The sequence below is a fragment of the Mus musculus genome, chromosome 8, assembly GCF_000001635.26.
Source record: "Mus musculus strain C57BL/6J chromosome 8, GRCm38.p6 C57BL/6J".
NCBI lineage: Eukaryota > Metazoa > Chordata > Mammalia > Rodentia > Muridae > Mus > Mus musculus.
In genome coordinates, this window is record NC_000074.6 from 85,803,128 (window position 1) to 85,829,817 (window position 26,690).

At 38.4% G+C, this 26,690-nt stretch overlaps 1 protein-coding gene and 1 pseudogene across 1 annotated transcript in view; one reads left to right on the forward strand and one right to left on the reverse strand.

Annotated features, from left to right (window-relative positions):
* Itfg1 (integrin alpha FG-GAP repeat containing 1) overlaps positions 1 to 26,690 on the reverse strand; it is a 123,393-nt gene that overhangs the window by 85,571 nt on the left and 11,132 nt on the right. The window contains exon 6 of the mRNA NM_028007.3: positions 7,418 to 7,512. Coding sequence (NP_082283.2) covers positions 7,418 to 7,512 — 95 coding nt within the window. The remainder of the gene's footprint in view (positions 1 to 7,417; positions 7,513 to 26,690) is intronic.
* Atp5k-ps1 (ATP synthase, H+ transporting, mitochondrial F1F0 complex, subunit E, pseudogene 1) lies at positions 21,170 to 21,476 on the forward strand (annotated as a pseudogene).

The window sequence follows — 26,690 nt, forward strand, 5'->3', positions numbered from 1 at the left end:
GAAATGAGATATAAAGCTAGAAAAAGAATTCTCAACTGAGGAATACCAAATGGCTGAGAAGCACCTAAAAAATGTTCAACATCCTTAATCATCAGGGAAATGAAAATCAAAACAACCCTGAGATGCCACCTCACACCAGTCAGAATGGCTAAGATCAAGAACCCAGGTGACAGCAGATGCTGTCAAGGATGTGGAGAAAGAGGAACACTCCTCCATTGCTGGTGGGGTTGCAAGCTGGTCCAACCACTCTGGAAATCAGTTTGGTGGTTCATAATTGGACATAGTTCTACCAGAAGATCCAGCTATACCACTCTTGGGCATATACCCCGAAGATGCTCCAACATGTAATAAGGTTTTTGAAATGTCAAAGCCCACTCCCAGTGACATATTTACTCCAACAAAGATAAACCTCCAAATCCTTCTCAAATAGTGGAACTCTCTAGTGACTAAGAATTCAAATATATAAACCTATGGGGCCATTCTTTTTCAAAACACCAAAATATTTAAGGGAAAGACTAAAAGGGCAGTAGTAAATTAAATGCTTTCGAAGACCTTTACTTGCTAGATAACGTAGTCATTATAATACTGCCACTACGTTAGTTGAATCTTTTGATAAGTAGTCTATAATCAAAGCAGGCTACAATCACAGAGGTTAGTATAGAGTAAGGGACTAGTGGGGAGAGATGGATTTTCTTAGGAAGGCAGAAGTAGAACATATAGTTATAGATGGATATGGGCCTAGGGGTGAGCAGTACTAGAACAAAAGGATCAATGAGGGAGGCAGATGGAGGTGAGGAAGGAAATACAGGGATGGGGAGGGAAGAGGAAGTGAGGGAGAGAATATGGGGAGGGATAGCTAAAACTAAGAGCCTCTTGAGAGGTTGTATGGAAACCAAACACAGTAGAAGCTTCCAAAAGAAATCTAAATGGAATAAACCAAATAATGAGTGAGACAAAGCCTCAATTAGACATCTCTCTTCACTAAATGAAACCTCTAGTTCCAGGAAAAGGTTATATCTAATGGAGTTGTTGGCCAAAGGACTCCGGAGACAACCTTAAACAATCAAGGTATTTCCAAGGCCATGGGTTGCTCTCAACAAAATGATAAGCCCCTATTGCTGAATACAAACCTATTTAATTCAGTGAACATAGAGAAGTTAACTTGGTGCCTACCTAGAGTTTTCATCCCTACTGACTTGTGTTCATGGTGCTGGAAGGTACTTTGCACAGGGCCAGAGGAGCAAGGTAAACATCAGTCCAGCTACAAACCTTCTGATCGACAATGGAGACCTGCCGGCTTGCTACTCTGGTGCAATAGTGGCAGAATATTGTAACCAGCCAATACCAGGTTAGATTTATAAACGTCTATATTAGATTTACTATTTAATATATAGATCTATATACCAGAGTTAATTTTTAAAATATAGATCTATATAGTAGATTTGTAGATCTATATATTAGGTTTAAGGCCCAGTTCAGGAGACAGAATCCATGCCTGACATTGCTTGAGTGGCTAAGAATCTGAGATGAGATATGCCTGAGACATCAGGGAAATCTAAATACTACTTATTGTTCTGTTTAGGGAACATAGCAATAATATGACTACTAGTGATAGTCTGCTATTCCCATAGATCAGTGTCTCAATGAGCCATCATCAGAAAACCTTTTTCTGGCAGTAAATGGAAACAAACACAGAGACCCACAAGGGAACAAAGTGAGGAGAGTGAGATCTCTCAGAATCTCACTCAGTCCCAAATGGGATGTCTCCATCAAATCTTTCCTCCTTCAGGGCTCAGCAAACTGTTCAGAAGGAGAGGTGGAAAGATTTTAAGAGCCAGAGGGGAGGAAGGACACCAAGTAACAAGGCCTTCTAAACCCACAAGGCCTACCATACATACGATCTCATACAGACAGTATGCACATACATACGATCTCGTACACACAGTATGCACAGGCCCTACCAGGGCGGGGTGCTTCTCAGCCTTTGCTTCCTCTCTTTTTTTCTCTTGGTAGTTTGTTTGCTTTACTTTATTCCGGTCTATTTGGCTTTATTTGATCTCATTTTATTATTATATTTAGATGCCTGTTAGTACACTAATGAGAAAAAAATGAAAGGGCATGGTTTTGGGTAGGTGGAGGGTCATGGAAGATCTGGGAGACGGGAACTATTATCAGAATATATTGTATGAAAAAAACTATTTTCAATAAAAAATACTGCCACAAAAGAATAACATCTTTATATAATTTCTCTTTAAAATGTTTAGTAAAAAACATCTGTTGGCATTAGGAAAGTGATAACATACTTGTAATAAAACATTCTCTATTACTTTGTTTTTCTGGTGTCCCATCCTTATCAAAGAACATAAACGACAATAATAGAAAGAGGTGCAGCTTTTAGTAAACAGGTCTCTTCATCTTTGCTGATAAAAATCACCTTTTATTTACAACAGAATTGGAGTTATTTCAAAGAGAATGTATTTCACAGTGAATCAGATTGCCACCGCATAGTATCATAAGGTTAGAGAGGCTTAATTTGTATTAAAAAAGAAAAACAATAATCAAAAAGATCCTCATCATTTTTAATATATGCTTAGATAGGTCTAACACAGCCAAACTTTCTAAGCTTTTTATACGTTTCTGAGAAATCCTTTCTGAATGCTTAACTAGGCACAGTGATGCCCATCTGGAATCCAGTAGGAAGAAAGAAAAGCAAGATCATTTTTGCAGTTTGAAGGCACTGACACCTATATCAAAATCCCACACCACACTACACACCAAAATCATACAAAACTTAACCCAACCAAAACAAAGAACAACATCAAAAAACAATGCTTAAACTTCTGCAAATATATAATAATTTTATTAAGAATTTGCCTTTGCTTTATCTAAATCAGCAGGTGAAAGATAAACTTCTCAGGAATAGATTAAGCACTTGAAAATGTAATATGCTAGCCTGTTTAGGTACCATTTTGCTTCCCAAGTGTGATCATTAATTCAACAGATACCCATCAAGTCCCCATTTGGTGTAGGATCTGCTGTAGTCTCTTGAAAAATAATAGAGAATAGGACAAGCCAAAGCCTCTGCCCTTACCAACCTTAATACTTGACATTTTAGCAGGTGGTAGGACTTTGGGGAAAGAAGTAAGCAGAACAGGACCCAGGAGAGGACTGAAACATGGCAGGGGAAGGGGGCAGCTATGGAGGATCTAAATAGAGCAGGCATCACTGGAGATAAAGACAATCCCAATAAAATATTAGGAAGATGAAGAGTATTTTGAGAACTCATTGAGAACTTGTCCCAACAACCACAACCACCACCACCACAACAAAATGTTTTAAAAAAAAGTGTGTGTGTTTTGTGTGTGTACTGGGGCAGGGTACAGCTCAGTTGACAGTGTGCTTGCAGGAGGCACTACCTTCAGTCCCATGTCTAGGCAAGGACATGGGGGAAAAGAGGATCTGGGAGATGGGAACTGTTATCAGAATATATTGTATGAAAAAATCTATTTTCAATAAAAAATAAGGGAGAGGGACCGTGAACAGCAAGTTAGGAACAAACATGGCCAGTGTAGTCATGAGGTGGGAAAAGAATAAAATAGACTTAGAGATGCAAAAGAGGCTGAGGAGAGAATTTATATGACCTTTTCTATTTCTGTGAATGATGTACGGTCCCTGGAAGATTTTGAGAAGAATGCCATGACCTGATTTATACTCTTAAGTGGATTACAGTAGTTTGTGGAAAACAGTCATGCATGGGAAAGTATGTTAGTGGGATATATCAGAGTAGAAAGATGGAGCCTTGGGCCTAGATGGGTATTATGGAGGCAGTGAGAAGTGACCAGCTTGTAAATACTTAAAGGCTGTATGAAGAGAATTTCCTAACACTATTAGCATCAGGTTTATAGACCGAGACAGCTAATATGACTTCAGTGTTCTGCAGAGCTGCTGTTAATGGGATATGAAGGTTTGAGACCATGCAGGCTTAGGAGGAAAGATCAGGAATGGAGTTTGAAAAACAGAGTGTATCAGACACACACAGAGGTAGACTTGGCTCTCAGACAGATATACATGATGTTATTGAATTCACAGAACAGACCATTGTGAAAATTTATCAGTTTTGTATCAGGGCATGGCAGTATTAATATATAGATAATATTTAAAGCATACGACCATCAAGTATGTAAGAGGAAAAATGAAGAGACTCTATGACTAGAAATGCTGTTGCGTTTTAAAATATTTAAGTTATAAATTAGCACATTAAAATGTCAAATTTAAATTTCTGAATGTAGAATAATAAATGTAGTGGTACCTTATGACAATTCTAAGCTTATTCTCAAGCTATAAGGCCAAACTGAAAATACATTCTCCCATGTATGCATGTATATTTATTGCCTCAGATATTTTCACTGTAAAATCAAACCCCCAAATCAAGATTATCTGGAGAAATAATAGGTCATGTGGTAGACATGGGCCTAGATTCTGACACTACTCTTGTATGAAGGCAGGAGCTAAGTAGATGGCAAGGCTGATTTCTTTTGCTGCAATAAGTTGATGTACAAGCAAATGACAGCATTTCTGTTATATATGTATGGATAGACCATGAGACTATCAAAAAAAAGCACTTGAAAATGTAATATGCTAGCCTGTTTAGGTACCATTCTGCTATTCAAGTTTGATCATTAATTCAACAGATCATCAATAATAAGATGATGATAATCTGAGATATGTATGTGAAAATAAAAATAAATCAATCTATTTTTACATACCAAACTGGCAATAATTCAACAAAAGTCACAGCAATAACAAAGTTGGAAACTTGAGCTCCCAGGAGCCTTGCTACATGACAACACAACAGCATTTGCCTCCTTGGAGATGCATACACTTGGTTACCATGCATTTCCTTTTCAGGAATTCTTACTGAGGAACTTGTGAGAACTGTACATAGAACAAGGTACTGGAATAATATATAGCTCATTAAATAACCACAAGCTTCTATATCCTGTGTGTATTGCATGTGCCATGGCAAGCATGGGGAGGTCTGCTGAGAATTTGAGTCCTAGGGATTGAACTCAGGTCACACTTGGCTGCAGGTGCCTTTAACTGGTGTGCTTTATTGCCAGCCATGAAATTCTTGATTTGGCTTTTTGAGAAAGTCTGTAAAGTCCAAGAAAGCCTGGAACTCGTTAACTCTTCCTGCCCTGGCTATATGCTAGGGTTATAAGCAAACATTAGCACACCTGGCTACACAATACTTTTAAAAGAAGCTATTTATTGTTAGCAGTATCCAGGCATGATTTAATAATTTGCAACTTGATTCCTAAATTACGATATTATTGGAAATTTGAATTATGTGTCTTTGATTGCCCAAAAATTGATGGGACAAACACCTTTAGTCATTTATTGCCTGTCTCAGTTATACTTCAGTTGACTAAAGAGATAAGGCAGCATCTTTTTATTAAAAAACAATCCCAACTACGAAGTGGAGCAGAAGACAAAGTCAATAGTGCCACTTCTCCTGTGATGGCTATTCCTGGTTGTTACCTCCTACTGTGATGGCTGTTCCTGGTTGACATCTATAATGGATCCAGATTTTGACACTGGAAGACACAGATTCTGACCCAGATCTTGACATGGGATGACACAGGCTTTTGATCCAGATATTGAGGCATAGTGGCCAAGAAAAGCTTAGGCCAAGGCAAGGTAATACATGGCTTTAATCTCAGGAGACTGGGGCAAGCAGATCTTTGAGTTCAAGGCCAACCTGGGATGGAGCAAATTCCAAATCCTGGCATGGTGGTACATATCTTTAACCTGGACCACACCTTCTGCTGGAGGCCTACATAAGGCATAAGGACATTGGAAGAAGGAAGAGTCACTCTTCTTTGCCTGCTTGTAACTTACTTGCCAGCACATCTGTTGAAACCTACTTCTTCAGGGCTCCAGCTTATACAGAAGACTGGCTGAAACAACTTGCCAAGTGGAACTGAGCAACTACTACATTATTGGACTTCCCATTCACAGCTGTCCATTGTTGGGTTAGTTGAACTGTAGACTATAAGTCATTACAATAAACTCCTTTAATATAAAGACATTCTTTAAGTTCTGCGACTCTAAAGAACCCTGACTAATACACCTACAGAAACAATGGCTTTGACAATGACCATCATGATTCCTTAGAACCATGACAGGATTATAATAATCTGTGCTCAGAAGAGTTGAAAACAGTGTTCATTTTTAACATCAGAATAGAGGAAAAAGTATTCATCTTCTTAATGAGCTAAAACACAGACTACAGCCAGGATATGGTCAGGAATCCAAATCTAACTACGGAGACATAAGAACAGAGTAACATAGAAAGTAATACCATGGGGATAGAATAGAGATATTTCTGCAAACCGATAGCATTTCTTTTTTGTCTGTGTAGTATTCTGTTAAGTTCCAAATTTGATAAAGAGTAAAATTTAGAAGTATATAGGGATATTCTGCATAATGACTACATATTTGATACTAAATCATTATAAAACATTTTGATTTCAGAATAATCTATCGATGGAAATACAGAAAAAAATATTCTTGGGACTGAAGACATGGCTCAACTGGTCAACAGCACTTGCTGCTCTTTCAGAGAACCAGGGTTCAGGTCCAGATGGTGGCTTACAATCATCTCAGCCTCAGGTTCCAGTGCTCTCTTCTAGCCTCAGGTGTATGCATTAGGTGCATGACACACATGTAGAGAAAACTCTTATACATACAAAATAAAAAGAAATCAGCCTTTAAAAAGACCCATCTTATCATTTAGAAATACACATTCAAGTACTCTCAAATGAAATGATAAGTTTGTAATTTTTTTTAAAAAGTTTTCTGGGGTAAAAGGACATATGGGTGGTATATGTGCAGCATTTATAATTATTAAAGATAGGTGATGGTTAAATGTGTACATATTATAGTATTTTATGTTTTAAAATTTTCTGTAATAAAAAATTTTCAGACCTGAAGAAGCAGCTCAGTGGTAGTGTACTGACCAGCAAGTGTACTCCATTCAACAAAGGTTCATACATGCCAGTTCTCAGTCTACAAGCTAAATGTTTTTCAACCATTAATTTACTATTAAAAATATTTAAATTTAAAGGGAAAGAAATATTGAGCAACATATATTCAAATTATCAAAAATTTCTAATCAGTGGGGACGTAATTGTAAGGTGCTTAACACACAAAGGCTGTAAGAGCTGAGGTCATATTTATCACACTAAATACTACCTCTTATTCAGTATGTCAAACTTTTGCTACTTATTTTATATAATAACTTTTAAAAGCTTGTTCATAGCATATAAGAATTAAAAAATGATTCTTAAGATGATATAAAATTCCATAAGTTTTAGGCAGATCAAAGCGAATATTTCATTTCTGTGCAACTCACCTGCTGTAAAATCTTCAGTCAGATCAATAAATGCATGGGAATGTGGATCTCGCATTTTACTCTTAGTGGTCAAGGCAGGATGCCATGATAAATCTCTAAAATAAAAAGCCACAATTTTTTTAGGATGAGTATTATATAAATATTGTTTTAAAGTATAAAATATTGGCTATATAATAATTTTTAAATATTTTTATTAGGCTATATATTACATACTATTAAATCGACATTTTTAGTGTATATAATCCAATGGGTTTTAGTGTGTTCACAGTGTAAAATCATTGCTTCTCTCAAAATCCTAAACATTTTCTTCTGAAAAAGAAATTTTCAAATGTATTAGTCACTCCTCATTCCCTTCCTTTGGCAACCACAAATTTGGCACCTTAGTATTTTGCAGTTCAGGTCATGTCATATAAATGTACACACAGCATTCAGTACTTTACATACAGCCTCTCTCATTACAAGTTCATTCAAAAGGAAACACGCATTCATCAGAACCACATTGTTAGATTGGTCATGACTGTATTTGGGAGGCAGAGATAGGTCTCTGAGTTGAAGTCCAGCTTGGTCTACATAGTGAGTACCAGGCCAGTCAGTGCTACTCAGTTGGACCCTGTCTTAAAAACCAAAACTAAAATTCTAACTCAATTCTTCACGAAGTTAGAAAGGGTAATTTGCAAATTCATCTGGAATAACAGAAAACCTAGGATAGCAAAAACTCTTCTCAACAATAAAAGTCTCTGGGGTAATCACCATGCCTGACCTCAAGCTGTACTACAGAGCAATTGTGGTAAAAACTGCATGGTATTGGTACAGCAACAGACAGGTAGATCAATGGAATAGAATTGAAGACCCAGAAGTGAACCCGCACTCCTATGGTCACTTGATCTTCCAGTGGAAAAAAGACAGCCTTTTCAACAAATGGTGCTGGCTCAACTGGTGGTTATCATGTAGAAGAATGCAAATGGATCCATTCTTATCTCCTTGTACAAAGCTCAAGTCTAAGTGGATCAAGCAACTCCACATAAACCTGAGACACTAAAACTTATAGAGGAGAAAGTGGAGTAGAGCCTCGAAGATATGGGCACAGGGGAAAAATTCCTGAACAGAACAGCAATGGCTTGTGTTGTAAGATCGAGAATCGACAAATGGGACCTAATGAAATTGCAAAGCTTCTGTAAGGCAAAAGACACTGCCAATAAGACAAAAAGGCCACCAACAGATTGGGAAAGGATCTTTACCCATCCTAAATCAGATATTAGTCAAAATCCAATATATATAAAGAACTCAAGAAGGTGGACTCCAGAAAATCAAATAACCCCATTAAAAATGGGGCTCAGAGCTGAACAAAGAATTCTCACGAGAGATTTCCTGTGCTCATGGATTGGCAGAATTAACATAGTAAAAATGGCCATCCTACCAAAAACAATCTACAAACTCAGAGCAGTCCCCATCAACCCCAAGACAGTTCTTCAAAGACACGGAAACAGCAATTCTCAAAGTCATCTAGAAAAGGAAAGAACCCAGAACAGCCAAAACAATTCTTAACAATCAAAGAACTTCCAGCGCAATTACAAACATTTCTTGACCATTTGTAGTTTTTCACTGGGGAAATAACTTTTCAAATCATCTGCTGATATTTAAATTGTACTTTTATTGCTTTATTATTGATTCATATGCGTTCTTTGGATATTAGCTATCTTTTAGTCTGTCTCCCAGTCTCAGGGCTGTTTTTCAGTTTCCTGATGGTGATCTCAGAAAACCAGTTTTGGGTGTTGATACAGCCCGCTCCTTCTCTTTTCATTTTAGTACCTATTCTTTTAGTACTACAAGGTCATAACGGTTTTCCTGCTGTCGTCTAAAAGACATTTCGTGTTAGCTCATAGTGGCCTAGCAAGCAATGTTTTTTCCCACACAGTGGTTTAAAGGACAATGATTTCCTGGAGCCTGAGAATGGATCTGTCATCTGTCTATGTGCACACTATGTGCATAATATTAAGTGTACCCAAAGCTTAAACTACAATATTCCTACAAGGAAATGCAAGGGAAACAATAACGGCTTTGGATATGGTAATTAAAAAAAAGTTGTTTTTTTTTTTTTTTTTTTTTTTTTTTCTTTTTTTCCTGAGACAGAGTCTCAATATGTATCCAAGGCTGGCATAGAAACCACAGACATCTACCTGTCTTTGCCTCCTCAGTGCAGGGATTAAAAATATGTGACATCATACCCTTGGCAAAGAATTTATAAATCTTGTCTCCCTTGTCCCCACATGACACACACAGCAAATGAACGGGTGCTGGAGAGTTAGCTGAGTGGTTTGGAAGAGTTACTCTTGCAGAGGGCTGGGCTTTGATTCCCAGAACCCATCTGGCAGTTCATATCAAGCCATAACTATAGGGGATTCAATTACCTATTCTGAACTCCTCAAGCACTAGGCATGCATGTGATACACTAACATATATTCAAATACTAAAATAAATTAACAAATCATTTGAAAAAGCAAATAGGTAAGCTACACCATTAGAAATTAAATGACTGTGCATCAAAGATGGTGAAAACAGTATGTGCTGATAAGTTTTTATGTCAACTTACCAAGATTAGAATTATACAAGAAGAAAAGAACCACAACTAAAATTGCCCCATCACACTGCTTGCAGGTGCATTTTCTTGATTTATGGTGGATGTGAAAGAGACCAGTGCTCAGTGAGTGGTGCCCTCAACCAGCCCCCCCCCCCGCCCCAGGTAGTTCTGGGTGCTATAAGAAAACATGCTGATCAAGCCATGAAGGATTAAGCTAGTAAGCATATTCTCTTGTGGCTTCTGTTTCAGTTTCTGCCCCGACTTTCTGGAATCATGACAACCTGTAAGATGAAATAATCCCATTCCTGCCCATGCTGCTTTTGGTCATGCTGTTTTTATCACAGCAATAGAAAAGTAACTAAGATTATTATTAGGAGTTGGGGTATTACTATGTGACATGTTTTAGGAAAGATTATAGAAGGACTCTGGAACTTTGAGCCAGAAAAGCCAGAGAGTTTAGAGTGCAATGAGCTGTTGTGGGAACACTTAGATATGATGCTGAGATGGAGGCCTGGACTATAAACTTTCAGAGGGACCTTTCAAACTCCCTCCAATACTTTGAATTAAGAACCACTAACATGAAACCTTTGCTTTTCTGGGATAACTGATACTGGCCAGATGGGGCCTGAAAAATCAGTTGTAACTAAGAAGATACTAACTAGTACCACTGAGGCAAAATCTACTGGTAAGTGTTGCTGCTGAGTCAGCACAAAGAAACTATGATTCATAAGGGTCAAGACTATACCTTGTGCTGGCAGTAAGCTTGGCAATATGTAGGAGTTTCCCAGGTGGTACTGGATTTGAAGGAATTAAGGTGTCAAGCAGAGCAGTAGAGGTTTGCACTGTGAGAGACTAGGAGTGGCTGTTGGTAAAGATACAGCTTTAGTTGACATAGAAGCCCCATGACAGAAGGGATTATGGGAAGAAGGCAAGGACTATATGGTAGACTCAGAGTCCCAGAAGAAAGCCCAGGAGAGGCTCCTGGTGAAGGTGCGTCCTAGCTACATTGAATATGTCAGCATTTTAGGGATGTCAATACCATGGCACAACTGCTAAGAACAGCAGCAGCCGTGGAGCAGAGCTACCCTGAGCCTTTGACATGAGCTATGGGTCGTGTGGCCATGCTTTTTGGTGCCTAGAAGACCGTGAGCCTCAGAAGTCTGACACTGAGATTTATACAGTTGTACAAAGCTTTGATTTGAATGTAACTGTGCTTGGTTCTTTATTGTTGAGCAAAATCATATTTAACTAAGTTTTGATTTTACAAGAGCCCACAGGTAGAGACTTGGGAATTTTCAAGAGACTTGGGATTTTGTAAAGACTGGGAGTTTGTAAGTTATTTCTGTGTTTTATATTATAATGTTGCTATTGAGATCTTGACATGGACAATAAAAGAAAGGTTGAATAGTGATGTCAAGTTGATGATGAGTCAATTTGTTCTGGCTGGTGTTCATGTTAACTTGACACAAGCTACTGCATATGCGTGCATGTTGTGGGTGTATGTGGAGGCACAGGTTAACAATGGAAGTGGTCTTTTATAATTTTTCACTCATATAGTCTGCCTAGCCAGGAGATTCTTTTTCTATCTTCTACTTTCTGGGATTATTATAGGTGGCCACTGTGCCCACTTGGTTTTTGTGTGAGATCTAGGGATCTACTGTTCTTAGCTCACATGGGATATGCTTTACCCAGTCATCCATCTAACCACCCCACAATCTATTTTTAAATTGGGCAAAGGACTAGAAACTGTTCCAAAGACTTCCAAGTGCTGGGTATGGTGATAAATGCCTCTAATTTGAGCACTCAGGAGACTTAGGCAGAAGGGTAATGAACTTGAGGTCAGCCTGTGTAACATTATGACCTCCTGGCCAGGCTCAAAATTCCAAAACAAATGAAAAGAAAAACACCCCACCAAAACCCACAACCCATCAACTAAAATAGAGAAACTAAGCCAAGGGGCTGGAGACAGGGATTTGTAGTTAACAAAGGAGTGTACTGCTCCTGCAGAGGACCCTCGTCTGGTTCTCAGCACCCACATCAGACAACTCACAACTGCTCATAATTCTAGCTCCAAGAAATCCTGTGCCTCTTGTCTTTGTGGATACCAGCAATCACAGGCACAACACATACATAAAATTTAAAATAATAAGAATAATAAATCTTAAAATAACAAACCAACAATAAGGAAGACAAAAAATTAGCTACTTCATACATTGATAGTGTACACCACCACTGGTCAACAGGAAAATGCAAATTAGAGACACCACGAGTAAAGACACACTTTACCAGAATGGTGACTGTACATTGCTTTTGGTATTAGTTCAGGAAACTTCTCTTTACAATGGGTGGCAGTGAGTGAGCACAGACTTGGCTGTCCAAGGTGCTAAAGATAACGCTGTTTACACAAGACAGAACCTACCTACAGCCAGTCATAGATTGGGGAGGGACTCTTGAGGCACAACACCTCCCTGATGGTGGGATTCTAGGAGAGGGAAGTCACTGTCTTCAGATCTATATCAACTGGTGAGTCCACCAGGCAACAAGGTTTTATCTGTGGCTGATTTTGATATTTTTGGAAAGCAAAAACATGGAACAAAATAATTCATTCTTAGAAGGTTGAATATGGTAAAAGAAAAAGTATTTATCAAGTGACAAATTTCTCTCCCTAAAGAAAGAAATAGTCTCTTTATAACCTTCTTTGACATTCCATAGCTCCTAAATTGTCCTAAGCTCACTGTGGTTATAAATAACAAAACTACCCAAACCCTTAACCTATCAGATTCTGCACAAAGTCTAGCTTTCTGCCTTCTTTTGAAGCATAACGAACCAGGCGGCCAGTGGCTTTTGTCAGATGGGGCTGTTGCTGTTTGGGCTGCCAGAGACAGTCCCAATCCCAAACATTTCCTCTCTTTTTCTGAGTCCCTCTTAATGTCTAAATGTGAAACTCCTAAACAGCACTAATTCTACTCTTACTTCAAACCAACATTCAATTTCTCATAGTGCTTTACAGTTTCTACTTGAGTATGCCCTGCTGTTTTTATGCTGGCATTATTTTGACAGCTGACGAAGGAGACAGGGATAAGATGCTGTTTATTTTGGCAGTGCATTTTAGGATGGCTCAATCGTAATTAAATTACTGAAATCTATAGGGACAATAAAATTTACTTCTTTCATCTTTGAAATTGCTCAATTTATATCACAGCCTTTCGGAAATAAGAAGCAGGCTGCATATTATGCAGGCAAGTGAACAGATATAAACTGTAATCTCATGTAAGTGTTCAGCTGCTCTTGAAGGTTAATGTCACACACTGCTGATTAAAAAGGAAGGAAGGGTAGAGATGAAAATAAAATGGAGATTTGCAAGCTGGTATTAAGTTTACTCACTAACACTTCTTGACCTTTGCAGATTTCAATTAACTTCCCCCACAGAAAACATAATGATGTCAAAGTGTTCTAATTTGTGGGCATCATCACCTTTTATCTCAAAGAATAGCATTTATCAAAGGATAGATTTACATGTAATTAGTGCCAAGGTAGCTTTTGGTTGCCTATGGTAACAGCTATTTGAAATGACTTCTGGTTTGCCCACTTATCAATGATCACCTCAACACCGAATGCTAACTGTTCAAGAACTTCAGGGCCAAGCACATAGTAAGAGGTAGTGTTTGGTACAAAAGAGAACATGCAGAGAGCTTCAGATATTTCTGTCTGTTAGTCTGTTTGTCTGTCTGTCTTTCTTTGGAATTCAATGTAATAATTCACTTAACAAGTATAATAAAAGACAGAGTGGTCTTGCTTTCAGAATACAACAATTAAATGAGTATAAAAATAGCATTTTCTCATTTCATTAAACACAAAACTTAAACTTGTGACTGTAATAAAAGAAATGAATATACCGTGAAAAGTTGTTTAAAAATTAAAAAATTAATTTCTTTTTTAAAAAAAATTAGGTATTTATTTAATTTAAATTTCTAATGCTATCCCAAAAGTCCCCCACACCCTCACCCACCGACTCCCCCAACCACTCACTCCCACTTCTTGGCCCTGGCGTTCCCCTGTATTGAGGCATATAAAGTTTGCACGACCAATGGGCCTCTTTCAAACTGATGGCCGACTAGGCCATCTTCTGATACATATGCAGCTAGAGACACGAGGTCCGGGGGGTACTGGTTAGTTCATATTGTTGTTCCACCTATAGGGTTGCAGATCCCCCTAGTTCCTTGGGTACTTTCTCTAGCTCCTCCATTGGGGGCCCTGTGATCCATTCAATAGCTGATTGTGAGCACCCTCCTCTGTGTTTGCTAGGCCCCGGCATAGTCTCACAAGAGACAGCTATATCAGGGTCCTTTCAGCAAAATCTTGCTTGTGTATGCAATGGTGTAAGTGTTTGGAAGGTGATTATGCGATGGATCCAAGGGTTTGGCAGTCTCTAGATGGTCCATCCTTTGTCTCAGCTCCAAACTTTGTCTCTGTAACTCCTTCCATGGGTGTTTTGTTCCCAATTCTAAGAAGGGGCAAAGTATCCACACTTTGGTCTTCATTGTTCTTGAGTTTCATGTGTTTTGCAAATTGTATCTTATATCTTGAGTATTCTAAGTTTCTGGGCTAATATCCACTTATCAGTGAGTATATATCATTTGAGTTCTTTTGTGATTGGGTTACCTTACTCGGGATGATGCCCTCCAGGTCCATCCATCTGCCTAGGAATTTCATAAATTCATTCTTCTTAATAGCTGAGTAGTACTCCATTGTGTAAATGTACCACATTTTCTGTATCCATTCCTCTGTTGAGGGACATCTGGGTTCTTTCCAGCTTCTGGCTATTATAAATAAGGCTGCTATGAACATAGAGGAGCAAGTGTCTTTCTTACTAGTTGGAACATCTTCTGGATATATGCCCAGGAGAGGAATTGTGAGATCCGCCGGTAGTACTATGTCCAATTTTCTGAGGAATTGCCAGACCGATTTCCAGAGTGGTTGTACAAGCTTGCAATCCCATCAACAATGGAGGAGTGTTCCTCTTTCTCCACATCCTCGCCAGCATCTGCTGTCACCTGAATTTTTGATCTTAGCCATTCTGACTGGTGTGAGATGGAATCTCAGGGTTGTTTTGATTTGCATTTCCCTGATGATTAAGGATGATGAACATTTTTTCCAGGTGTTTCTCAGCCATTCAGTATTCCTCAGGTGAGAATTCTTTGTTTAGCTCTGAGCCCCATTTTTTAATGGGGTTATTTGATTTTCTGGAGTCTACTTCTTGAGTTCTTTATATATATTGGATATTAGGTCCCCTATCTGATTTAGGATAGGTAAAGATCCTTTCCCAATCTGTTGGTGGCCTTTTTGTCTTATTGAGGGAGTCTTTTGCCTTACAGAAGCTTTGCAGTTTCATGAGGTCCCATTTGTGAATTCTCGATGTTACAGCACAAGCTATTGCTCTTCTATTCAGGAAAACTTCCCCTGTGCCAATGTCTTTGAGGCTTTTCCCTACTTTCTCCTTTATAAATTTCAGTGTCTCTGGTTTTATGTGGAGATCCTTGATCCAGTTAGATTTGATCTTAGTACAAGGAGATAGGAATGGATCAATTCGCATTCTTCTATATGATAACCACCAGTTGTGCCAGCACCATTTGTTGAAAAAGCTGTCTTTTTTCCACTGGATGGTTTTAGCTCCCTTGTCGAAGATCAAGTGACCATAGGTGTGTGGGTTCATTTCTGGGTCTTCAATTCTATTGCATTGGTCTACTTGTCTGTCACCATGGCAAATCAATAACAGATGACTCCAATCACCACACATTTGAATAATAACTTTACATATTCGTGGCCTCACTTCCCCAATCAAAAGAAACAGGCTAACTGAATGGATCAAGAAACAAATCCATGTATCTGTAGTCTTCAAGAAACACACCATAGCTTCAAAGATAGGCACTGCCTTAGAGTAGAAGATGGAGAAAACTACTTCAATCAAAGAGGACCAGTTAGCAAGCAGGTGCTATCATATTATCTAATAAAATAGATTCCAAACTAAAGGTAATCAAAAGAAAAAAGTGGTACACTTAATTCTCATCAAGGGAACAATTTATCAAGAAAACTTTACTTCTTAAGCATGTATGTACCAGAATCTAGTGCAATCAGTATCATAAAAAATGTACTAATATAATTAAAGACAGGGATTAACATCAATCTAATAATAGTAATTTTAATACTTCTCTATATCTAATAGACAGGTTATATATTGAAAAAGAACAGGAAAACATAATAACCAAATGACATCATACACTATATGGTCTTAGCAGATATCAACAGAATATTCTACCCAAACACCAAAGAATATACACTTGGCTGAGGAGGACACTGAAGCTACACTAAAATAGACCCATATTCAAAGAGACTGAAGTAACTCAGTACATCCTATCTGACTACCATGTAATAAAACTTACACTCAACAGGAAACAAATCTATGGTAAATGCGCAAATTCACGTGGACTGAACAACTCGTTACTGAATGCAAATAGGTCAACGAAGAATTCAAGAAAGAAATGAAAAAAATTCCTGAACTAAATTAAAATGAAAATACAATAAAAATTCTGAGATACATTGAAAGCAGTCTCCAGGAAAATTTATAGTTCTAAGTACGTAGATTAAAAAAATCAGAATGAACACAGATAAATGACACAATGAATGTAACTCAAACAAGGAGCTGAAGAGATCTGCAACCCTATAGGTGGAACAACAATATGAACTAACCAGTACCCCCTGGAGCTTGTGTCTCTAGCTGCATATGTATCAGAAGATGGCCTAGTAGGCCATCAGTGGAAAGAAAGGCCCATTGGTCGTACAAACTTTATATGCCTCAGTATAGGGGAACACCAGGGCCAAGAAGTGGGAGTGAGTGGGTAGGGGAGTGGGGTGGGAGGGTATGGGGGACTTTTGGGATAGCACTGGAAATGTAAATGAAGAAAATAACTAATTGTGATGGTTTGTATATCCTTAGACCAGGGAGTGGCACCATCTGAAGGTGTGGCCTTGTTGGAATAGGTGTGACCTGGTTGAAATGGGTGTATCACTGTGGGTGTGGGTATAAGATCCTCATGCTAGTTGCCTGGAAGTCAGTCTACCACTAGCAGTCTTTGGATTAAGACATAGAACTCTCAGTTCCTCCTGCGCCATGCCTGCCTGGATACTGCCATGCTCTCACCTTGATGATAATGGACTGAACCTCTGAACCTGTAAGCCAGCCCCAAGTAAATGTTGTTTTTTATAAGACTTGCCTTGGTCATGGTGTCTGTTCACAGCAGTAAAACCCTAACTAATACACTAATTAAAAAAAAAAAAAAAGAAAAATGGAAAAAAAAGGACTTGAAGGAGAAACAACAAAAAAAAAAAAAAAAAAAACAAAACAACAACAACAAAAAAAACAGAAACAGCCAAATCCAAATCAAATAATAAGCAGAAATGAATGAAACAGAAACACCACCACCACATAAAGGACCAACAATTTAAGGCCTGGATCTTCAAGAAGACAAACAAGACTCACAGACACTGGGCCTCACTAAACAACAACAACAAAATGAAGAGGAAGAAATTTCAACAAATTCTGCCCCGTCCCCATTCAGAATATCATAAGGGATATTAAAATCTTATAGTCCATTAATTTTGAAAACCTAAAAGAAATGCACAAATTATTAGATTCAGCCAAACTATCAAATTTTAACCAGGAAGATTTTAGTAACAGAATCTGACATGTAACAAATGCACAGAAATAGAAACAAAATTCTTTTAATAAAAAAAGTTCAGGATTAGATGGATTCACAGAAAACCTCTATTAGACTTTCAAAAAACACCCATAGTTAGCCCTTCTTAAAGTATTAGAAAAATTAGAAACCTCCAAACTCTTTTTACAAGCCCAGTATTACTTTAATACCCAAAACAGGGAAAGACAATGAAAATAGGAAAACTATGGGTCAGTATTCCTGATGAACATAGGTTAAAAAACGCTCAAATACCCACAAATTGAATATAGACATACATCAAAAATGTATCTACTATGACCAAGTTAGCTTTATCCCAGAAATCCAGAGAAGATTCGATATATGCAAGTCAATAAATGTAATAAACCATATAAGTGGACTTAAAGACAAAAAACAATTTTATCATTTCAATAGATTCAGAAATAGCATTGATAAAATACAACATACTTTCACGATAAAGTCATAGATAATGTAGGACTACATGGAACATACCTCAACACAATAAAAGCCATGTATGGAAGACCTATAGCCAAGATCATCCTAAGTGGAGAAAAACTTGAAGCAATTTCACTAATGCCAAGAACAGTCAGGGCCCTGCACTAGACCTCTTCCTTTTCAATAGAGCATTTGAATCGCTGGTTGGACCAATGAGGCCAGAGAAGAAAATTGAAGGGATACAAATAGGGAAAGAAATCAAAATAATCAATCTGCAGATGACATGACATTAAACATAGGAGATTCCAAAAATTCTACCAGGAAACTCCTGGAAATGGTGCACAGATTCCATCAATGTGGTGGTATACAAAGTCACAAAGTCAACCTGTACAATCAACAGCTTTTCTATATACCAACAAACTATACAGGAAAGAGATCATGGAGACCATTCACAATAGCCTTGAGAAAAAAAAAATCTAGAAATAAACCTAACCAAGGAAGTGAAGGATCTCTACAAGGAACACTTTTTAAGCCTCAGAAGAAAGAGATAAAGACACTAGAGAATGGAAAGACATTTCATGCTCCTGGAGTGGCAGAGTGAAAACACCCATCTGAAAAGCTTCTGAAAAGCTCCGTACAGATTTCGTGCAATCCCAATCAAATTCTCTTTCTTCTCCATAAATTAAAAACATATTCTAAAATCTTCTTCAATTTCTTTCTTTCTTTGTTTCTTTCTTTGTTTCTTTCTTTGTTTCTTTCTTTTTTCTTTTCTTTTTTCTTTTCTTTCTTTCTTTCTTTCTTTTTTTTTTTTTTTTTCGAGACAGGGTTTCTCTGTGTAGCCCTGGCTGTCCTGGAACTCACTTTGTAGACCAGGCTGGCCTTGAACTCAGAAATCTGCCTGCCTCTGCCCCCCAAGTGCTGGGATTAAAGGCGTGCGCCACCACGCCTGGCTTTCGGTTTCTTTCTTGAGAGACTTGAAATTCTTGTCAAAAGGATCTTTCATTTGTCTGGTTACAGTTACCCCAAGATATTTTATATTATTTGTGACTATTGTGAAGGGTGTTGTTTCTCTAATTTCTTTCTCAGCCCATTTATCATTTCTATAAAGGAAGGCTACTGATTTGAGTTAATTTTGTATCCAGCTACTTTGCTGATTGTGTTTATCAGTTGTAGGAGTTCTCTGGTAGAATTTTTGGGGTCGCTTATTTAGAATATTTATTATACCATCTGCAAATAGTGATACCTTGATTTCTTCTTTGCCAATTTGTATCCCCTTGATCTCCTTTTGTTTTCTTATTGCTCTAGCTAGAACTTCGAGTATTATATTGAACAGATATGGGGAGAGTGGGCATCCTTATCTTGTCCCTGATTTTAGTGAGATTGCTTCACGAATCTCTCCATTTAATTTGATATTGGCTGTTGGTTTGCTATAAAGTGCTTTTACTATGTTTAGGTTAGAGCCTTAAATTTATGATCTCTTCAATACTTTTTTAACATAAAGGGGTGTTGTATGGAGATAATTATGTGATTTTTTTTGAGTTTATATTTTTTTCTTAATGAATTACATTAATGGATTTTCATATATTGAGCCAACCTTGCATTCCTGGGATGAAGTCTTCTTGATTGTAGTGAATGATGGTTTTGATGTGTTCTTGGATTCAGTTTGTGAGAATTTTATTGACTCCCAGGACTCAAAGGGAGGGACCTTAGATGAAATGCTGTACAGTGTGGAGAGGAAACTTGTAGAGTCCACCTTCAGTAGAAAGACATGGCATCAAGTGGAGGGATGGGGTTGTCATTCCATAGTCAAAAACTCTGACCAGAATTGTTCAAAGAACTGCGGGGACAAAACTGGAGAAGAGCCTGAGGGAAAAGAGGTCCAGTGACAGGCTCAAATTGGGATCCAGCTCAAAGGGAGGCCCCAAGGGCTGACACTATTACTGATGCTATGGTGTGTTTACAAACAGGGGCCTATCATGACTGACCTATGAAAGGCCCAACATGCAGCTGAGAGAGTCAGATGCAGATATTTATACCCAACCAATGGACAGAAGCTGGTGGCCCCTGTGGTTGAATTAGGGAAAAGCTGGAAGAAGCTGAGGAAGAGGGAGACCCTATAGGAAGACCAGCAGTCTCAACTAACCTGGACCTCCAGAATCTCTCAGACACTGAGTCACCAACCAGTCAGCATACACCATCTGATACAAGGCCCCCAACACATATACAGCAGAGGACTGCCTGGTCTAAACTCAGAGAAGATCCACCTAGCCCTCAAGAGACTGGAAGCCCCAGGGAGTGGGGAGGTCTGGTGGTGTGGGGGATGCATGGGGGACATTCTCTCAGAGATGGGGGGAGGAGTGAGAGGTATTGAATGTGGAACAGTGGGAGGGTGGACCAGGAGGGGGATAAAGTCTGGACTGCCTTGTAGACCAATGCAACAAAAGTGAAGACCCATACATGAGTACATAATAATAGCCATTTAATATTTGACAAAGATGCCAAAGTCATAAGCTGGAGGAAACAAAGTATCTTTATCAGATGGTGCTGGGAAAACTGGATGTCCTTATGCAGCAGAATGAAATAAGACTTGTATCTACCACCCTCATGACTTAAAAGTGAAACCTGAAACACTGAAGTTTGTAGAAGAAAACACACAAAGTACTCTCCATAATATAAGCTTTCTGAATAGGACTCCATTTGTCCAAGAATTAAGTCCAACAATTGACATGTGGCATCTTATAAAATTAAAAGATGCCTGTACAGCTAAAGAAACAATAAACCAGATGAAGAGGAAGCCCATAAAGTGGGAGATAATCTTTGCCAGCTATTTATCTGATAAAGGGTTAATATCTAGAACAAATAAAGAACACAAAACAGAGTTAAAAACCAAATGACCCATTTTAAAATGGGACTGGACCTGATAGAGTTCTGAAGTGTACACACACACACACACACACACACACACACAAGAACTATATAAAAATTGTGAGTTGAGCTTCTGGCACGAAGGTCACGGACAAAATGGTGCCCCTGGTTCAGGTCTCTCCACTCATCAAGTTCGGCCGGTACTCCGCTCTGATCCTTGGCATGGCATAGGGTGCCAAGCGCTACAGTTACCTAAAACCCCTGGCAGAGGAGGAGAGGAGAATAGCAGCAGAGGAAAAGAAGAGACTAGATGAATTGAAACGGATTGAGAGAGAACTGGCAGAAGCTCAAGATGACAGCATTCTCAAGTGAGGCGTCAGCGAGCTTGCTTTTCTCTAGTCGTTGAGGACGAATAAAGCTTCATTGTGTGGAAAAAAAAATTGTTCATTTTTACTAGTAATTAGACAAGTGCAAATCAATATAACTTTGAGATTTCATTATACCCTAGTGAGAATGACAAAGATCAATAAAGAAAGAGACCAAAAAACCAAAAACCAACCAACCAACCAACCAACAAACAACAACAAAAAGCTAGATGAGATCTAGCAAAAAGAAAACCCTTATTCATTATTGGTGGGATTGGGATTGAAATCTGGCACAAAAATTGTGGAAATCAGTACAGATAATTCTCAAAATTAAATCTAACACAAAGCTCAAATTAAATCTAACACATGATCCAGCCATAGCACTCCTTGATATATACCTAAAGCACCTGGCATTCTACTCTACCTATACTTGGTCAGCTATGTTCACTGCTAAACTATTCACACTAGCTAGGGAATGGAATGAGTTTAAATGTCTTTCAACTAATGTGTGGATAAGGAAATGTGGTTCATATATACTATGGAATACTATTCAGATATAAAAAAAATTCAAAATCACAAACTTTACAGGTAAATGGACTGAAGTAGGCAAGATGTAAAGATTATACTGAGTAATGTAACCAAGACTTAGAGAAACAAATGCTCTAATTTCAAATCTTCATAGTACATACACTGGGGTAATTGAAGAAACCAGAAACGTAAGAGAGGACCACTGTTGGAATGGGGGCCTTGGGAGGTGTCTCAGAACTTTTATATTGCTATGTTAAGACACCATGGCCATGATAACTTATAGGAGAAAGAATTTATCAGGTAGGGACTTAAAGTTTCAGAAAGTTAATAGTCCATAACTATTTTAGTTGAAAGTATGACAGCAGAAAGGCATGCAACATATAACTATAACTAAAAGCTCACATCTCGAGACAGCAACCAAGCATCAGAGAGAGAGCTTTATGGTATTGTCTTAGGCTTTTGAAATCTTAAAGCCCGCTGCCAGTGACACACTTTTTCAATAAGATTACACTTCCAAATCCTTTTCATAATCCCAACAATGGGGGACCAAGTATTCACACATATGAGTCTAGGGGGGCCAGTCTCACTCAACACACCACAGGGTCAATTGTGAAGAATAGCAGAGTAGAAGTGATCTAATGGGGTAAATGGGAAAACCATGAAGGGCTTTAGTTAGGAAATGGGGAGGGAGATAACAGAGAAAGAAAAAGGAAGGTAAAATAACAGTGAGAATGCGTGGAAAAGCCATAAGGTATTATAGGCAGCCGGCACCTAAAAGATGGCACCGGTTTCCGGTACACCGTGGCCGTAAACAACACCACAACACCACTGCGCAGGCGCTAGCCCGAATCTGGCGCCAACCCCTCCAGAGCGGGTGCATGCTAATGAAGTGTCGACAGGCCGACCAATCCCAGGAGGACACATAGCCCTCCCCAGTGCTGGGGTGTATATAAGCAGTCCTCCCTAAGTTCCCGGGGTTCCCGTAGCATCAAGGCGTTCCTGCAATAAAGCTGTTGAGAAGAATCCGACCCTGTTGCGTTTTCCTTGCTGGACGAGGTAGGTGTGACAAGGTAGCAACGATTAACTACCTATGTTAATAACTATAATAAACATAAGTAGGTATGTAACCATACATGAATGTATAGTTTAAATTTTTTCATTTGGGCTGACAATATTCCCTCAAAGAGCCAAAGGCCATTTAACAAAACCCCCAGCACTAGGCATGTAAAGCCTGTTTTTGAATTGTCTGTCAGGGTAGACCAAAAGACTACACAAATATTAGATGCTATTGCTATGTTTCCTTGGTTACTCAGAGGTAAGTTCCTACAGTTGAAGACACCTGTGCTTCAGAAAAAGGGCTCAGAGGTCCTTGAGCTGGAACTCACCTGAACATATTTTCTCTGAGTACTAATGTTATTCCGAACACTTATACAACATCAGTTTCAATTATTCTTTTATAAAAAATGCCTATTAATGATAAGCTCAATTAACTGTGGAAGATACTCTTCCACACTTCATAGCTAGGTGTTATTACTTAGCAATGTGATAAATTATTATGTGGTTTCAATTTAGAATAAAGTGAATTTGAGACACAACTGAAGCTTCACATTTGACATTTAACATGATGCATGTATCTCCTCTGTCTTATTAGCTTTATCATCACACTGTCAGATAACTTCCTCTTGAACAAAAACACAGGGTTCACTAACTGTCTAAACTGACCACACTCACTGTAACAGTAGCCAAAGTGATTCTGTTACTTTTACTCTGGGCATCCCCTTATGTCGAAGAAAGTACAGGGCCAGGTTATAGCCCAATGCATTCTCAGCACAATGTTATGAAAGCTCTTGGTACTCTGTGTAATAGTCTTTGCAAGTTTTCTATTAATCTATGTTGCTAGTCAAATTTAAATAGAAGAAACCCAGGAGTTGACATATCCATACTGCATAACCCTTGGGTTGCAAAAATTAGGTTGATCGCTGATGAGTAAGACTGGGCTGCTAATCTAAGTCCTAAAGTGTGGGACTTCTTTTGAGGGTTTTGTTTTGTTTTTTGTTTTTTTTTTTTCGCTTATACACTGATACATATATGGCGGTGTAAATGAGGAATGTCTCCTATAGGTTCATATATTTAATGCTTCATCCCACATCTGAGCAGTGTTTGGGGGTTATGGAACCTTTGGGATGTGGACCCTTGCTGGAAGAAACCCAACAGAACATTAGTAACAGACTAATGCTGTTCTCCCAGGTATACACTCAACTTTTTCTTATCTACAGTGTCTTAGTTAGGGTTTCCATTGCTTTGAAGAGACATCATGACCAAGGCAACTCTTATAAAGGACAACATTTAATTGGGGCTGACTTACAGGTTCAGAGGTTTAGCCCATTAACATCAAGGTGGAAAGCATGGCAGGACACAGGCAGACATGGCACTGCAGGAAGAGTTGAGAGTTTTATATCCTGTTCCAAAGGGAACCAGAAGAAGACTGTCTCTTCCAGGCAGCTAGGAGAAGGGTCTCAAAGATCACCCCCACAGTGACATACTTCAACAATGCCATACCTATCCGAAGAAGGCCACACCTCCTAATAGTGCCACTCTCTCGGCCAAACATACAAACCACCATAAAGGTATGCCACAATGGTATTGACAAAAAGCATGTATGTATATGTGTGGACACAGGCATCTCTGTACAGGAGAGGATTGACTTAGGGTTTTCTGCACTATTCATACATCTTAGACTTGGGAGGCAGTGGCAGGCGGATTTTGTATGGGTGAGTATTGCTATCACAGCAAGTTTGATTTCTAACATCCATGTCGGGCAGTTCACAAATGCCTGTAATTCCAACTCTAGGGAACTGAATAACACTGGGTATCACACATACACATACAAATTAAAAATAAAATAAATCTTTAAAAAATTCATTAAGTTACTTTCAGAATAAATCACTTAGGGGAAAGTTGGCTACTACTTTTTAATCTGTGACTGATGTTTGAATGAGAGATATAATATAACAGGGTATTAGTTTAATGTGTTACATATAAGAATATAGTATATAACAGACAAAAGGAACACATATTTAGGCAGAATAACTTTTAAAATCTTATACTACTGAAAGAAATTTTAGAGAAAACCAAACATAGAAATCAAAATAAATAAGCCATGGCACATTTATAGGATATTTTCAAGTGATACAAAGTCCATAGAGATATTGGCATTTTCCCTTTTGAACTATTATTTTAGTTTTGATTTTATAAATTTATTTATTTTAATCAAAATAAAATTAAAATGTATATATTTTTAAAATATAAATTTTCATTTTCAATGTCAAATAAGATGATGGCCATTTCAATGAAGATGGACGGGCTCTGCATATACAAGATCACATGCTGGGCACTAGTGGGTTGAGAGATGGTAGATAGTGCTGGTTGTTGCAGAAGTGTAGTGTGTAAACCTGAAGCTGGGATTATATACAAATGCCCTGTAATGACAGGTCTTAAGAATACAGGAAAGGCAGCTTAGGTGAGACATAATATGACACACAAATAACACGTGGAATCAGAAGTTCTCTGCAATGGACATATATGGATTTGGTAGGATTCTGGCAAGCTGAAAACATCCAGGTAAAATCAAGCACGGGCTTGTACCACAGAGCCTGGGTTATATAAAATCCCACCAGGTGAGTGCAATCGCCAGTACACTACAGAATGAAAGCAGGCCTCTACAAAGACAGTCAGGAAGGCTGACACAGAAGCTCCTGCCAGGGGTGAAATACACATCTAATTTCATTGAGTTATGGAGATTGGGTATTCTTGATCTACAGAGCCAGCTACAAAGAATGAACCAAAGAGCTGGGGAAAACCATCCTAATTAGGAAAAAATATTGACCAATAACATAATAGTTCCTATTTCATTTCTTATCTTGAAATTTATAGTTTTGTATTTTCTTTTTTGTTTTGTTATAGCTTTTATCTTATCTGAATAGATTTTTTTTATAACTGTTCTCTTTTAATTCTTACACATATTTACTTATTTTGGGAGGGTTTGTATGCCATAGCATGCTTGTGGAAGTCAGAGGGCAACTTGGGGGAGGTGATTCTCTCCCTCTACCATGTACTGGGGATCAAAGTCATGCTGTCAAGTTTGGTGGTAAGCACTTACATGTGCTGGGCCATCTTGCTGGCCCTCCTTTCTTTTCATGAGTCTTCTCTATAACGTCTCATAGTTTTAGTCCATATATTCGCCCCCCCCTTCATAAAATTACCTTCCTTTTCTTCTTTCTCTCCCCTTTGTCTGTTACTATTAGTACCCTTAGCTCTAAAAAGAGATAGACTACATTTCCCAACAGTCCTAGTGCTTCTGTCTCTTCCTGACTGCAGGAAGTAGACAGTAGTTTTACTGCATGTTTATATCGGGAGTGGAGTCAAATCATTGCTTCCATCCCTACAGTTGGCTTCCCCTCTTACTTAGCAGTAGTAAACAACTCCCCAGACACCTGATGAGGAAGACATATAAATAAACTAGTGGGTAAATAATCTTCAATGTCTAACAAAAAGACACATCCATTTAAATGTATAAAACACAACAAAAAGTGAAAGGTATGAGGAGGCCAGAGGTATGACACCACCACAATCTTCCAACTCCTCAGTCCTGGACACTAACAAAAAGGAAGATCTTACAGTCCTACTTTCCAAAAGCAGCAGGGATCAGAGGACTCAAGTAGTAGAAGATGAATGAAGTAAGAAAATCAATT